Source organism: Hipposideros armiger, unplaced genomic scaffold (assembly GCF_001890085.2).
Source record: "Hipposideros armiger isolate ML-2016 unplaced genomic scaffold, ASM189008v1 scaffold_541, whole genome shotgun sequence".
Lineage (NCBI taxonomy): Eukaryota > Metazoa > Chordata > Mammalia > Chiroptera > Hipposideridae > Hipposideros > Hipposideros armiger.
In genome coordinates this window covers 949,787-966,822 of record NW_017731891.1, presented here as the reverse complement: position 1 = coordinate 966,822, position 17,036 = coordinate 949,787, and the positions used below count along the sequence as shown (strand labels likewise).

Here is a 17,036-nt window from a genome sequence, read left to right as displayed (position 1 = left end):
AAGATTATTTTAATCTAAAAACAATTCTAGAGCAAAAACAACAAAAATATACCTTCAATGCTTTGTCTTAGCAACAGTCACTATCAAGCTGTCAATTATTACAGATTTGTATTATGTATTTTTAAAAATATTCTCTCTTCTTTTTAATCCCTCAGATAAAAATGATAGAAAGGCCCAAACCTGCTGTGGTGTGTGGCCATTATGATTATTACCATGCTCAACTTGACATGTTGAGGAAGCGAGCCCACAAACCAAGTTACCATTGTGTTCCTCAAAAAGATACTGAAGTTGAGGAGGATTACAGTCAGGAAGAAAGCCACAGTGCATCACCAGGTCAATGGTAACATGACAGTCTAACTTAAACTTTGTTCCTCTGAAAACATCTTGATATATCAATATTCTTTACTCTGCAATCCTTCCATTCTCCTAAAATAACCTAAGAACTTCCAAATGCTATATTTTATATACTTAATTCATAGTTCCCTTGACCCATTTTCTTTTTTTAATTTTCATTAAAATTTTAAGAATTTTTAATTACAGTTAACATATAATATTATATTGGTTTCAGATGTACAACATAGTGATTAGACATTTGTATAATTTATGAAGTGATACCCCAATAATCCCTTGATCCTTTGTCATCTCAAATCTGATGTAGTTTATCTTCTAACTCATGCAGTTATTTAACTACGGGCACGGCGTCATACTCTTGAATTTTTAATGTTTATTTTCTTCCTTCGAGTAAATTTCTCATGAAAATAGTGGTATATTTATCATTTTCCCAAGAGGTTATTAATATTTATCAATAATAATTGAATTATAATCAAATTACCATTTGAGACATATTTGAAAGTGAAATATATTTCATTCAACATTTATATTTTGGGGAATTTTAAGAATATGGATGTATTAGAAAGAAAATAATATGATTAAACTGCTCTTATGGCAGACTTTCAAAAAGTTTACTCCATAACAAATTTCTGCATATCTGCGATATTTTCCATTGTTTATTTCACACCAATGTCAGTGTTCCTGCATTCAGAATAATCAACATCCATCCATTGGTTTGAAGACCTAAGTCTGAGAGTATTTTTTAAACAGTGTTTTTGCCATCACATTTTTTGCTTTCAGGGTTGGAAATTTGCTAACTTTTGGTGACTTATTTATTGTTGAGATTTTGGATAAATAATGAAAAACATGAGACACTATGTGATGGTGAGCCTAACAGATAGCTAATGAAAAGGTTAGCTATGGAAAGAGTAGACATTTTATTTTTAAAGGTATTGAGTACCATTATACTTTTATCCACCTACATAACACATTTTTAATTACCTCCATGATCATCAAAATTATGTGTTCCACTAGTTCAAATTATAATATTCATATAAGACTCAACTAATGAGTGATATATATTTTACATAGGTGAAGCCACAAAACTCCCTTTCCCTTTCTCAGCCACTGGGAAAATGTCTCCTACTCTTTGTCTAGACATGAGAGCTATCAAACTATCAATTATCTTTTTCTTTTTTTAAAAAATTTTATTGGGGAATTGGGGGAGGGCAACAGACAAGTTGCTATCCTTTTGTTCTTCAGTCTAGTTTTGGAGGACATTGCTTCACTGGCCCATGTTGGTAATATCATTGCACTCTTCCTGGGTGAGGCAGTCGCTCGCCGGCCACTGGACAGCCTCTCACGCTGGCTGCCAGCCACTCATGGTAGCTTACAGCAGCCCACTGCCGCCCCACTGCAGCCCCACTGCAGCCCCATTGCAGCCTACGCTGTCACCGGCGGCTCATAGCAGCCCAGCTCCAGGTAGAGCTGTTGTTGTTCACCATCTTAGCTGTAGAGGGCACAGCGTCACTGGCCCTAATGGGGGATCTGAACTGGGGTCCTGCTGCTCAGAGCTAGCGTCCCAAGCCAACTCGTAACCAATGCACCATTCAGCCGACCCCTATCAATTATTTTGATTATTCATGATTTTATCTCCCAAACTCTCACATAATATGGTAGAAAAGTCCTTCTCTTTCCTGTATGCTGCCCATCATAGGCCCCATCCTACTGCATCCCAGGATGCCCCTCTGATGACTTGACCAGTAATCCCACCCCCCAACCCCCAGCTTTCTCTCTATCTGAGCTCAGATTACGTGGGAATCAAGTCTTGATATACTTCTCTGGAGGAAGAGGAATCTGTATAGGGTTGGGGTGTGTGTGTGTGTGTGTGTTTGTGTGTGTGTGTGTGTGTGACAAAGAGAGAGACAGAGAGACAGAGACACACAGAGAGAGAGAATGTATTTTGGACAGCCCCTGTGTGACTGAATAGTTTTTCTCATGGAGATATTGTTATACACACCACTTAGGTCTCTGAGAGAGATGAGTGCTACACGTTAGCCTCATTTGATTCCAGCACTATTTGTATCAGACACTGGCCAGGTGGCACCTGAACACACCTAATCTCTTCTCATCTTCATAACAGCCCCTATGAGATAGCATTGTGCTCATTTTATATATGAGGAACTAAGGCCCAGAGACCTTAACTAGCTTGTCATTCTATCACATTTCTAAATGACTGACTTATTAATTTGACTCTTCATAAACTGCAGACTGCTCATCATGATGTTCCTAAAGAAGTTATTTCTGAAATGATAGCTCTGTCTTTCCAAACAACTTTGTCATATACTCGTAGGTCATACTATTATCTGAAATGTGGTAGTTTCCATTTAACAATTAGTAATTACAGGAATTCTTAGCAGGAAATTCTGCAAAAAAGATAAACATATAGAACATAGGTATAAATCTGAAGATGGTTTGACCAGAATTGTGCTGGAAAAATACCTTAAATGTTGTGAGAGTCAGCTAAAACCTCATTTTTTATTCATTAAGCATTTATAGGCTAGCATAAGGTCAGAGTGTAGTGCAGGAAACAGACTAGGAGCCATCAGTCAAACCAGGGTTGACAAGGCTGTAGATCAGATACCTGCCCAGAGTCTGAGAAGATCCTGAGATGGGTTTGTTTTTTTCCCTCCAATGTATTATGGACTCTGGAAGGACAGATCCAGTCCTGAAGAAAAAAATCACTGGATCAGAATATTTTTCTGTTTTATTATCTCCTGGATCCCCAATTGTTACAATTCTCTTTATCCCCTTTTCTTCTTGATTCCAAAGATCTTCTTTCCCAATGTACACATTCTGAAACTTTGAACTACTTTTTGAACTCAGAACTTCAAGTCACAGGTGAATTGTGAATCTTATTACTAACCTGAAAATCCACTGGTGAAATCAATGTCTAAGATTAGTTAAAATTTCTACTCAAACTGAAAATTTTTATTTCCTAAGGCCTGCTGAATACCTTCAGAGGAAATTTGAAGCTCAACAATATAAGTTGAAAGTGGAAAAGCAATTGGTGAGTAAAATACCAAATATGCGAGGCAATCAGGAATTTCCTAATTGTGTCTCTGTTCACAAATATTCATGGATCCGTAAGTCAAAGTTCATTCCACATAGAAGATCAAGTCTACCCTCCACCTTAGTTTTTTAATAGATTAAAGAAAAGTAATTGGAATAGGCTTGCTTCAGGGTCTGGGAAGCTTGGCTTCTTTCTTTGCTGGCTCTAACACTTGCTGTGCGATCTTAGGCAGGTCATGCAACCTCTCTGAGCCTCAATTTCCTTTTCTATAAATGATAGTTTTGGAGTAGATGAGCTTCAAGGTTCCCTTCAGTGCTACAATTCTTTGATTCTATTTTATTAAAATTCTACACATTTTTAAAAAGTCACTACTGTATTTTATTTGAAATGAAAGTTAACCTTTACCATTAAGTATAGTGTCAAAATTTGGGAACTGAGGGAGACTGGATATGCATCCTATTTGTATTGCTCTTATTATTATTTTGTTTTGTTTTGTTTTGCATGCGGGAGTTGAACTGGCAACCTTGCTGTTAACAGCGCATGCTCTATCCACTGAGCCATCCGAGTGGCAGCTCAGCTCAAGATGCCGAGTTCAATTGCTCTTATTTAGAATTGCTAAAAAGCTGTAGTTCTATTCTCCTAACCTAATCTCATGTTCCAGGGGTTGCTAAACTTTTACTGAATTTTAATTTAACAGTTATAATTTGGCAGTTCAGAAAAAGAATCTAGGTGTCTTATATGGTAGCATAAAATATTGTTTTGGATAAACAACACAAATGGTTTTATTACTTTTTTAAAATTTTTAAATATTTCATACTTAAGAAAATTCTACTGCTCACTACAAAAGACTCCCAAATATTGAGTTTGATTGGTGATATAATTCTTTTTTTATTCTTCCTATTCCCCCCTCCCCTTTTTTAAATTAAAGTTTATTGGGGTGACAATTGTTAGTAAAGTTACATAGATTTCAGGTGTACAATTCTGTAATGCGTCATCTATATATCACATTGTGTGTTTACCACCCAGAGTCAGTTCTCTTTCCATCACCATATATTTGATCCCCTTTACCTTCATCTACCACCCTTTTCCCCCTTACCCTTTGGTAACCACAAACTATTGTCTGTGTAGTGATATAATTATTGTTTAAAGGAAAAGGTCAAGGTCAAATCAGAATGTTTCCAAAATGCAAGTATGTTTTATAAATTATTTCATTCAAATAATAGGGTCTTCGTCCATCTTCTGCTGAGCCAAATCACAACAGAAGACAAGAGGTGAGAAGTAATGGAGAAGAGCCCAGACTCCAGGAGCGGCTGTTCAAGAGAAACAAAATGAAGGAACAGGTTAAAAACAGTCTGATTCCAGGGCCACCCCTGTACTTACATCATTGTATTTTGGATTGTAATAGGGTGTTACTTTTACTGTCTACAGTACATGCCTGAGAGAGCCTGTTGCACAAATACTTGTTGGATACACTCCTGTGAAGCACCATGCTGGAGGTTTTAGGGCATACAGAGATGTATATCTCACCTTCTCTGAGAATGCAGCAGAGCAAAGTTCATAAGGCATTTTTACCTTGGATTGATAACATAACTGCCATCGTTAACAGTTTTGCAATTCGTATTAGTTTCCTAGGGCTGCCTTAAACTATAACAATCTGGGTGGTTGAAAATGATAAAAATTTATTTCTTAGCGTTCTGGAGGCTAGAAGTCCAAAATCAAGGTGTTGGCAAGGGCCACACTCCCTCAGAAACCTGTAGGGGAACCCTTCTTTGCCTCTTTCCAGCTTCTGGTGGTTTTTCAGCAGTCTTTGACAATCCCCCACTTATAGCTGGATAGCTCCATTTTCTGCTCTCGTCATATGGCGTTCTCCCTCTGTGTCTCTGTCTTCACATAGCTGTCTTCTTAAAAGACATGAGTCCTACTGGATTAGGAGCCTAGTGTACTCCAGTGTGACCAGACCTTATTGTAGCTTAGCTAATTACATCTGCAATGACACTCAAATAAGATCACATTCTGAGCTACTGGGCATTAGAATTCCACCTATCTTTTCTGCTCATAACAGGATTATATATAAAAGTGGGCTATATAAAGTAATTGTGTCATTGATGCATTTGGGATTATATATAAAAGTGAGATCACCCCAAGCTGCCATACTACTCACAGGGAGTGAAGTACCACAGCCAAACGGAAGGCGGATGGAATATTGTTTTTAGGAGCGACAGGTTTTTTCATTCTAATTACATATCACACTTTTTTAAATTGTAGGCTATATCGAGGTTATTTTGTGAAGTTGTTCGCAAATATTTAAAAATTTTGGATTGTGATTGCTTTCCAGAAATATTGGAAGCAGTTAGAGGAAATACGCCTACAGTACCACAGTGATATGAAGGAAATTAGAAAGAAGATGGGGAGTGAGCCAGAGGTAAATAAATTCATTCTTCTAAAGGAAACATTGTTCTCTTGATTTAGAGCTAACTAAATTGAGCAGGTATTAAAAATAACAATCTCATAGAAAAGATAACTTTATCATGCGAACTTTTTTTTTTTAATAGGAAAGCTGTCAGATCTAATTGAAGCTTTGCTTTGTTATGGTTTACTTGAGGCTACACAGACGATGAGGATAACTGAGATTCTCAGTTAGGCATGGCAGTTATGAAAAATGCTTGTTGATTGTCTTTCTCATGAATCAGTCAATAACTATTGACTGAGCAGCTAAACTACACCAGAACTGGCTTAGATGCAGTAAGTTCATACCCATGAGGCAGGAAAAATAGCCTGTATTTACTGAATTCAACTGTTGGTATAGTCTCATATGCTGGGAGAAAATTCTAAAGTCCATGTAAGACATATTTGAGATGGTTATTGAAAATCCCTTAAAGGTGTCACATTGGAAAGTCATTCTTTCATCTCTCAGATCACTGCTTTTTCAGTAGAACTCCTGATGAAATAGCTGGCCTGTGTTGGAGACGATGTTATATGCAAAACACATGAATATTTAAACACTAGCAGCACTCTCAGTGCCCTGCATTATATATAAAAGTGGGATATATGAAGGAACTGTATGTCATTCTAATTCTAATTGTATATATGCTCCTCCTATGAGAGGCCTGTGGGCACTGAGACCAGACAAGACACAGCTGGACTCCCAGCTCACCTGCCCTTCAGCTCACACTCACTGAGTAAGCGATCCACACTGCTGAAATTGATCTTTCTCTCTCTCCCCATCTCCCCACCCTTGGGTGCCTGTAGATGAATTCATACAGATGAGATGAGCATATGGTACAATTCAGTTGTATGTATCAGGCTCTGACCTAGAGCTTTCACATACTCTATCTCATATACTGTCCACACAGAGAAGTTAAGTAACTCATCCACACCAGGCAGACTAAATAAATACGTGACTCTAAAATCTGTTTCTAGCATGTGTTCTACTCCTAAGTAATTGGAAAGATAAGACGCACATGTCTGAAGCATTTTTTGAGAAAGACTGAATATAGTTAAACTCTGTAAGTGCATGTAAGGATGAGCAGGATAAAGGTTTTCATGGAAGAAGGGAGGTGGAGCCTAAATGGGGTCTGAGAAGGAGTAGCGTTTAGAGAGGCAGAGCTAAGGAGGACGGCATTCTGAAAGAACCACGCAAAGGTTCAGACGATGGACTGGAAGTGCTGGGGGGAAACAGGGAAGGCGGGTTAGAGGTGGTTCTCTCCAGAGCAGAGGCTGGTTAATGGCGGGGAGCCTCGTACCACTGTCAGCCTTATTTTTCAAGTATTGTAGGTCTGCGATGGGAAACCGGAGTCCAGAAAAGATGGAGAGTGGGCTTTTCTAGAGAGACCATGAAAGAAGCACTTGGGGAATTGGGGAATCCCAAGCAGTCACCGGGAAAAGGGTCCACAAGGAGAACTTGATCCAGCCACTGCCACTGATTGTCCCTCAGCCAGCTGGCGGAACGCGTTTCCTCACTAGATCCCATTCAGACCTTGGTGGAGGTTCATCAAGGGGCCTTCGGAACTGACACAGAACCAATCTTGTTGACTGTGTGTAATTTGTGTTAAAGGAGGACTTAAAAATAAGTCATAAAACTTATCTGGTGAAGAAGAGTAACCTGCCCGCCCACCAAGAGGCACCTGAGGAAGAAGCGCCTGTGCAGGTGACGATGGTCATTGTTAGACATTTATATGTTTCCCAGTGAGTTTTGCCAAGCCTGGTGGTCCTCACCCCTCACAGGGCAGGGTAATCATGTGGGGAAAATTCTAAAAACTCAGATGCCTAGGTTTTGCCCCAAATGGCCTGGGGTGGGGCCCCAAAGTTCTGTTTTCAGAAGCTGGCTGGGCGATGTAGTGTGCAGCCAAGTTTCAGAGCTGCTCTCGTGAACATGTGAAAGTTCAACTTTCTGGATGATGATTAAGTCAGGGTCTCAGACACATTGGTCAGGAAATCTGATCGTTATCTTTTCTTCATTTTTAACCTTATGTTTTTGGCAGGAGTAGGGAGCTGGGCAGAGCTGAATTATCAGATGGCTCTCGAGAGGTTTTTTTCCACCTTTGTCTTTAAGGTGCCTCAAGAGCTTGAGTAAGAGCAAGTGAGAGGAACTAGTGTTGAGTAAAGGCTGAAAGGCCTCCCCTAATATTTTGATTTGTGCAAAACCTTGGGACCTTCACAGGATGCCAGAGAGACCTGAAGTGGACTGAGGCTGAGTTGCTGGGGCTTTGGAGTCTTAAATAGTTGTATTATATCGCTCAAGAGTACGAGCTCTGGGCCGGCCGAGTGGCGCGATGGTTAAGAGCTGGCTTGGGATGCCAGAGGGCCTCGGTTCAGACCCCACATATGAGGGCCAGTGACACTGCCCTCTACAGCTAAGATGCTGAACAACAGCTCAACGTGGAGCTGGGCTGCTGTGAGCCACTGGCAGTGGCGTAGGCTGCAGCCCCTGCAAAAAAGACAAAAAAAGAGTGTGAGCTCTGAGCAACAGCAGTTCGAGTCTCAGCCTGAGCTGAGCAGCGTATTATATTTTAAGAAACATAAAGTAATATAACACTTCTTGTACAATTGAGACAACCAGACTACACAATCGAATCAGACAACCAGCTTCACAAACATAAGTAAGATACATAAGTCACAGTCTTGATTCAGAGTTCATAATATTTCAAGGAAGAAAAACACCCTTCCGAAGGTTGCAGGGCAAACCACTAGTAATGATTCAAACTGACACATGCTATATATGAAGTATATATACAAAGGCTGTGGTAATACAGATGAGGCAGTAATTGATTCTAAGGGAGAGATGATAGAGACCTAATGTACAATGATGGAGAGAAGAGAGCATTACACACACTCGTGCGCGCGCGCGCACACACACACACACACACACACACACAAGTTCCTGCCTTGAAAGGGATAGTACCATTTCCTAAGATCAGGAAGAGTGGGGAGTGCGCTTGTGGTGGGGGGCCATCAAGAGTTCCACTTTGGACATGTTGATTAGAGGAGATCTGAGTTCGCATAACTGCTGTGGGGCAGTTGCCCTGCTGCTCCTCCTGAGGGAACACGCTTCCTCCAGACCAGCATATGCTGAGGCCCAGCATCATTCCAGGGCTTAAAGCAAATGCCCAATAGGCTTTTCCTGCACCACTCTTATCTTCCACTCAATGCTGTTACCCTATTTTATTTCCTTTATAACATTTAACACTTTCTGAAATTATAATATGTTGTTACTTTGTTAATTCATTTATTATCTATCCTACTCCAGTAAAATGTAAGTTCTGTGACAGCAGGGACCTTTCAGTTGCATTCACTGCACTGGTCCTTTGGACTGTGTCTGGCCATATTGAGTGCTCAGTATAAATTTTTGGAATGAATATTAAAGTGAAGATGATGCTAAGTAGGTAGTGGAATATGTGAGCCTGAAACTCAGAGGGGAGGAAAGATTTGATTTGAAGGTAACATTAAGAGTCATTGTATAAAGATGGCTTTTAAATCCATAAGAATTACTGAGACCCCCTTGTATTAAGGAAGAAAGGGGCAGAGGGCCCAAGGCCAAACCCTGAGGAAGTTCAGCATTTAAAGTTCACCTCTCAACTGTTTCTTTGAAATTCTTGTCCTCTACTTTTACAATCTTCTTTTCTTCTCCCTTGAAATTGCCTGTCAAGTTTTAGAGCCCTCTCCTTCCTCTTATACTGTCATGAGCTCTGTGCTTTTCTTGTTTTCCTGATTAAGATCATAAATCTCTTAAGAAAGGATCCTATAGTCAAAATTACATTCTTGAATTAAATTAGGTTGTAGTAGACTGGACCGGAGTGATAAATATTGTCATATTATAGAATTGTACCCATTGAGATGCCAGTATTAAATATATTAATATTTTGAGTTAGTGGACACTGTCCCTAAGTTTTAGTGAATTATTATTAAAAGCATGTTTTTATTCTCAAATCAATCATTGGATTCAATCCAGAAATCAAACAATGTAAACATACCATGCTGTGAATTTAGGGGTTGTAAAAATATAATTGTTTGATCAATATTAAATGCTATATTTTAATTTTTCTCTGAACTTTCAGGATATTGAAAGAGCCTTGAAACAAATTAGACTTCAGAACATAAAAGAAAGTAAAATTCCAGAACAAAAATGTAAAGCTAAGGTAATAAACATTTTGTCTTTTGGTTTCATATTAAAAAGCTGGCTGGGGATGCCAGTGGGGTCCATACCTTGCAATCTGGGTTGCTACAGGATATTTTCCCCCTTCTGTTTTATGGAATTGCTTTATTTTGTGATGTTAGACTATTGGTTTTAATTATCTATAATGTCAAATAGGGAGTTATAATTTTAAGGTTTTTATTGGGTTTCTAAACTAAGATTTTTTTTTCTTGCTTTCTTCTAGAGAGGGGTAAAGTTTGAAATTAATTTAGACAAATGTATTTCTGATGAAAATGCCTTCAAAGAGGAAGAGGTATGTCATTAAGTGTATACTTCCAGTAGTAGGCATGAGAAAATGAGTGTCTTAGTAGCATGTTTCATGAAGTTTTTCCATAACAAGTAGGGAGAATTTTCTTAAATTTTCCTAATAGAATCTCTAGTGTTCAAATGAATCTTCCAAAATACTTTTTATCCTTCCATTCTTTTTTAAATTGAGGTTATTCTCTTAAATGGATTATTTCAATTTAATTTTTTTTATAAAGGATTCATTTTCCTCATAATATTAACTTTGTATCATAGCCAAATTAAAATAGCAGATATAATTCATAGTCAACAACTAATATACTTACCTAAAAAATTGAGCAGATACCCTGAAACCATGCACATTTATTTTAGGTCTTAGTTATTGATAACTTTGTACTGGTCCTTGGGTAAATCTCAATTATGCATTTGGGCTCTCATTGGTACAGCAATAAATGCACAATTACAGTGAACTCAAACCTCATTTTATTACTTGAGTTCAACATCTTTTTTAATCTCACTTTTTACCAGGCCTGCTAACAAATATCAAAATTAACTGATTTGTGTTTTCATTTCATCTTCTCCAAATTTGTCTTTTAAAGTGCCAAAAGTTAAATATGTGTGTATACATGTTCTACATCATACACATACTCAGTTTCTTTCTTTAGTGTTCTTTATTAGCATAAAACTTCTTAATGTTACCATTTCTTTCAGGTGTGTGTGTGTGTGTGTGTGTGTGTGGTGAAGGACCATTTTTTTTTTAATAGACTTCATATTTTAGAGCAGTCACGGCAGAATCGAGCAGAAGGTACAGAGATTTTCCATATTCCCCGGTCCCCACACATGCACAGCCTTGCCTACCATCAACATCCCCCACCAGAGTGGAACATTTGTTGTAACTGATGAACCTACACTAACACATCATAATCACCCACAAACTGTAGTTTACCTTAGGGTTCACTCTTGGTGTTTGGACCAATGTGTAATGACATGTAGTCATCATTATAGTGTCATGCCGAGTATTCTCACTGCCCTAAAAATCCTCTGTGCTCCACTTATCTTTCAGATTTTTACTAGCATTTTGCTACTTAAAACTTCATTAAAGTGGTGATAGTTAGCACTGACCTCTGTTTATTTAACCATTACGCTTCTAAGTATCTCTGGTCTGTATCAGAGGGATACAGATAGGGGACAGTTTCTGGGTTGGAACCTGAGGAGAGCTTCTGTGAAGTGAGGCGCTAAAGTTGGCCTGCTGGAATAAAACAATAGAGTCAGAAAAGGCTTATCTACCAGAGCGTTCATCCTTTGTTATTCTCTGCTTTGATATGCTTGAAACAGAGTGATCATTTTTTATGGAGTATTAGGAGCAGTTTCAGGGACCCGATTAGGCATATTGTATCCTTAAAACGGCGTGGAGGAGACAACCTTGAGAATTCTGTCGAATGAACTGCAGCAGAGTAATACTGAAGACAGGAAGGCTGGATAAAATGAATTTGCCATATACTCAGTGCTTATCACTATTGGCAAGGAAAAGAAATGAAAAAACTCTTGTTTCTATCTTGTTCCAACATAATTCCACTTTTAAAACTTGGTTGATTTATTTGCTTAATATATATTAATTGAATACTTGCCATATGCGTATATCTTGGTAAATGCTATTACTGGGAACACAAAAAACTTTTATTAAACTGTTTTTTTTCTTTCAAAACATGGCTTGTTTCTCATGAAACACCATGGAATTGCTTTAGGCCACGGATATACTAAATGAAACTTTGACCTTTGAGGACGGCATGAAGTTTCAGGAAAATAAATGTGTAAAGGAGTGTAAGGATTATACAGATGAAGCATTTGAAAAACTCTGTTGCTCAGAAGCAGGTATGTGTACCTGGAAAGCTGTAGATGAGAAACGAACTGTTTTGTTAGCAATCCATCTCAAACTCTGTTCCACAACTGCGCTGTCACCTGACCCCCTTGCTGTCCCTGAGCCAGTCAGAGACCTGGCCCCTCTGCCTCTGCCCTCCCCTGCAGGGTGCAAGCTCCCTGAAACGCAGCCCCCCCTCTCTTGCTCCATCCACAGTCTCCTTGGGCAGTTTCACCCACTCCCTTAGCTTCAGTTTCTCCCAGCCAGCAGCTCCGACATGCATCCATTTTTCTCATTATCTGCTGGAAAGCTCCCTGGACAAGGCCCACTAGCCAGACTCAGCATGTGTGCATCAAACTTCTGAGCTCTTTTTTCCCAGCAATCCTTTACTTGGGGTAACTGTCCCCAGGTTTACGGTTCCGGCTGCTCAGCGTGGTTTCTACTCTGAGTTGTATCTGGAGTCTTTCTCTTCCTTCATTCCCTCTGCCCCTGGTGTAGGGCTCTGTCTCTCAGCAGTGTGTGTAGTAGAAAATGCATGGGCTTTGGAGACAGGTGCAAGTTTAAATCCCAGCTGGCACTGCCACTTTCTGAGTGTGTGACCTTTCACAGGCTCCTTAAGTCCTCTGCATCTCTGTTTCCTGTTCCATTCCATTCCAGGGGATGAGAGTACCCGCCACACATGCTTACTGTGAGGATTAAAGTGCAATTTGGTATATAAAGTACCTGGCATATGCTAGATGCTTAATACGTGCTATCCCTTTATTGCCCCTTTCCCTTCCTCTCACTGAATTGCCCCTGTGTCATCCTTGTCTCTAGTATGTGTTTCCCTTTCATTCTCTAAATGATTGTTAGAGTTATCATATTATTACTCTCCTCAGTTATTTTTGATAATGCCTATAGGATACAGTCCATTCCACATAGTATCACATTTGACACTGAGTGGCCTGATCCTGTGGTGAGCCCCTTATTCCTTCTGCAAGTGACGGGCTCCATACGTGAGCATTTACACAGCCTAGCTTGGCTCAGCTTCCACGTCCTAGAATATTACATGTTGCCTCATTTCCACCTGGAAAAATCTTTATTCAATTCAGTGGGCATCTTATCGATAATCTTCCTTGTTCCACAGACTTACTAAGTGGCAGGGAATCGCAAAGATGAATAGACTTCAAAATCACACAGGTGTCATGAGCCAAAAAAAGGAGGCACAAAACATGTGTTCTGAGCCCGAAATGCTGATCATTGTTGGGAGTGAGAGCTGGCTGGAGATTCAGAGAGGTACCTACTCCTATACAGCTTGGCGTGCCTAGGAGCTTAGGCTTTAGATTTTGTGATGAGTTTCAGTCAAGGGAATTAAACCCTATTTATGATGGCGAAAGAGCACACTGGCTGCAGTGTGAACGATGGTGTGGAAGGTGGGGACTGAAGGCAGGTCCACAGCCCGAACAGGAAATGACGGCTGCACGGGCCAGAGCAGTGCAGTGAGACTAGACACAGAGTGTGAACCACTGAGTGTGGGGCTTGAGGAAGAGAACAGAGTCAAAGATCCTCTCAGTTTTCTAGTTCAGATGCATGAAGCTGTCACCAACCAACAGGCATATACAGGCATAACTGGGAGATAGTGCGGGTTTGGGTCCAGACTACCACAATAAAGCAAATATCACAATAAAGCAAGTCAAGAAATTTTTTTTGCTTCTTAGTGCATATAAAAGTTATGTTTAGGGCTGGCCGTGTGGCGTGTTGGTTAAGAGTTGGCTTGGGACGCCGGCTCTGAGCAGCAGGGCTGTGGTTCGGATCCCACATGAGGGCCAGTGATGCTGCGCCCTCTACAGCTAAGATGGTGAACAACAGCTTGACCTGGAGCTGGGCTGCCGTGAGTCGCCAGCAACGGTGTAGGCTGCAGCAGGTCTGCAGTGGGCTGCCATGAACTACCGTGAGTGGCTGGCAGCCAGCGTGAGCGGCCAGCAGCTGCCATGAGCTTCCGTGAGCCGCCGTGAGCGGCCGTCTGTTGGCCAGCAACTGATTGCCTCACCCGGGAAGAGCGCAATGATAATAGCAACATGGGCCAGTGAAGCGATGTCCTCTACAACTAGACTGAAGAACAAAAGGGACAGCAACTTGTCTGTTCCCCTTCCCTGATTCCCCAACACTGTTCCCCTTCCCCAATTCCTCAATAAAATCTTCCCAAAAAAAAAAGTTATGTTTACACTCTACTGTGGTCTTTCAAATGTGTAATAGCGTTATGTCTAAAAAACACAATGTACATACCTTAATTAAGAAACACTTTATTGCTAAAAAATGCTAACCATCATCTGAGCCTTCAACAAATCATAATACGTTTGCTGGTGGGAAGTCTTGCCTCATTCATTGTTGATGGCTGCTGACTGATCAGGGTGGTGGTTGCTGAAGGCTGAGGTGGCTGTGGCAATTTCTTAAAATAAGACAACAGTGAAGTTTGCAGCATTGATCGACTTTCTCTTTCACAAACAATTTCTCTGTAGCATGGGATATGATGTTTGATAGCATTTTACCCACTGTAGAACTTCTTTCAAAATTAGAATCAGTCCTCTGAAACCCTGCTGCTGCTTTATCAATTCAGTTTATGTAATATTCTAGAACCCATGTTGTCATTTCAACAGTCTTCACATCATCTTCACCAGGGGTAGATTCTATCTCAAGAAAACACTTTCTTTGCTATTCTGTAAGAAGCAACTCCGCATCCCCTGAAGTTTTATCATGAGATTACAGCAATTCAGTCACATCTTCAGGTTCCACTTCTAATTCTAGTTTTCATGCTGTTTCCACCACATCTGCAGTTACTTCCTCCACTGAAGTCTTGAATGTCTCAAAATCATCCATGATGGCTGGAATCAATTTCTTCCAACCTCCTGCAAATGTTGATATTTTGACCTCTTTCCATGAATCACATATGTTCTTAATAGTATCTAGAACGGTAAATCCTTTCCAAAAGGTTTTCAATTTACTTTGCTAAGATCCATCAGAGAAACCACTATGTATGGCAGCTATAGCCTTACAAAATGTATCTCTTAGGTAACAAGAGTCTTGAAAGTCAAAATTACTCCCTGATCCATGGTTACAGAATGAATGCTGTGTTAGCAGGCATGAAAACAACATTAATCTCATTGTACATCTCCATCAAAGCTCTTGGGTGACTAGGTGCATTGTCAATGAGCAGTATTAAGTTGGAAGGAATCTTTTTCGCTGAGTAGTAGGTCTCAACAGAGGGCTTAAAATATTCAGTAAACCATGTTGTAAACAGGTGTGCTGTCATCCAGGCTTTGTGGTTCCATTTATAGACCACAGGCAGAGTAGATTTAGCATAATTCTTAAGGGCCGTAGGATTTTTGGAATGATAAATGATCATTGGCTTCAACCTAAAGTCACCAGCTGCATTAGCCTCTAGCAAGAAATTCAGCCTGTCCTTTGAAGCTTTGAATCCAGGTTTGACTTCTATCTAGTTATAAAATTTCTAGATGGACTCTTCTTCCAGTATAAGGCTGTTTTGTCTTGTCAATCAATTTTGAATAAGAACTGCAAGGCAAACAAAAGTTTTACTTGGGGGCCTTTTTTTAAGAATTGTAATCCAGGAGACACAGATTTGGGTAGAAACCCCAACTGTGTTCCAACAGGGAAACAAAGGGACAGAGTCTATAAAGACAGAAAATGTGGGGCTTTGAAAGGATTACCTGAGTTTCTTTGAAAGAGCCGTCATTAGTGCTGGCAAGCCGACTCACACTATGCTATCTACATGATTAATTGCTTATGTCTATTGCTAGGTGAAAATTTTATTTTTTAATAGAAATTTCAGTGATGCTGAGCCAGTTCCAGGAAATGTATTAGGATGTAGCTGTTGTGGTTTAGCCCAGTTCAAATGTTCAGTTTCACAAAGGGGGGGTGAGTTGGCTCAGCTTTCCAGAGGCCTCCCAGTTCCATTTTAGATTGCTGTCTTGATAACATCAACTCCATTTTGCTGGTGGTGGTGTTGTGGTTATTTTTAAGTCTACATTGAAAATCTGTTGTTTGTGGTATCCACCTTCATGAATTATCTTAGCTGGATCTTCTGGATAACTTGCAGGAACTTCTATATCAGCACTTGATGCTTCACCTTGAACTTTTATGTTATAGAGATGGCTTCTTTGCTTAAACCTCATGAACCAGCCTCTGTTGGCTTCAAACGTCCTTCTGCAGCTTCCTCACCTCTCTCAGCCTTTACTGAATTGAAGAGAGCTAAGGCCTTCTTCTGGATTAGGCTTTGGTTTAAGGGATGCTGTGGCTGGTTTGATCTTCTGTCCAGACAAGTTAAATTTTCTCCATATCAGCAAGCAATAAGGCTGTTTTTGTTTGTTTGTTTGTTTTTGTTTTTTTTTTAGCTGAGCCATCCTGCTACCTATTGGCAGCTCAGCGGCTACTCAGCTTGGGCTGGACTCGAACCGCTGTTGCTCAGAGCTCAAACTCTTGAGCGAGCTCTTAACCAACTGAGCCACTCGGCCGGCCCTAAGGCTGTTTTGTTTCATTATCATTCATGTGTTCTCTGGAGTAGCACTTTTAATTTCCTTCAAGTTTGCATTCACAACTTGGCCGATTGTTTGGTGCAAGAGATCTAGTCTTTGGCCTTATCTTGGCTTTCGACATGCCTTCCTCACTTAGTTAATCATTTCTAGTTTTGATTTAAAGTGAAAGATATGCAACTCTTTCTTTCACTTGAACACTTTGAGGCCATTGTAAAGTTATTAATTGGCCTCATTTCAATATTGCTGTGTCTCAGGGAATAGGAAGGACTGAGGAGAGGAAGAGAGCTTGGGGTATGGCGGGGGTGGGGGTGT

The 17,036-nt window shown here is 40.0% G+C and overlaps 1 protein-coding gene across 1 annotated transcript in view; it reads left to right on the top strand.

The window, feature by feature from the left end:
* Window positions 1-17,036, top strand: part of NEK5 (NIMA related kinase 5) — an 87,703-nt gene that overhangs the window by 45,902 nt on the left and 24,765 nt on the right. Inside the window, exons 12-19 of the mRNA XM_019668894.1 lie at window positions 156-340; window positions 3,334-3,400; window positions 4,627-4,743; window positions 5,739-5,825; window positions 7,458-7,550; window positions 9,958-10,038; window positions 10,279-10,347; window positions 12,083-12,209. Coding sequence (XP_019524439.1) covers window positions 156-340; window positions 3,334-3,400; window positions 4,627-4,743; window positions 5,739-5,825; window positions 7,458-7,550; window positions 9,958-10,038; window positions 10,279-10,347; window positions 12,083-12,209 — 826 coding nt within the window. The remainder of the gene's footprint in view (window positions 1-155; window positions 341-3,333; window positions 3,401-4,626; window positions 4,744-5,738; window positions 5,826-7,457; window positions 7,551-9,957; window positions 10,039-10,278; window positions 10,348-12,082; window positions 12,210-17,036) is intronic.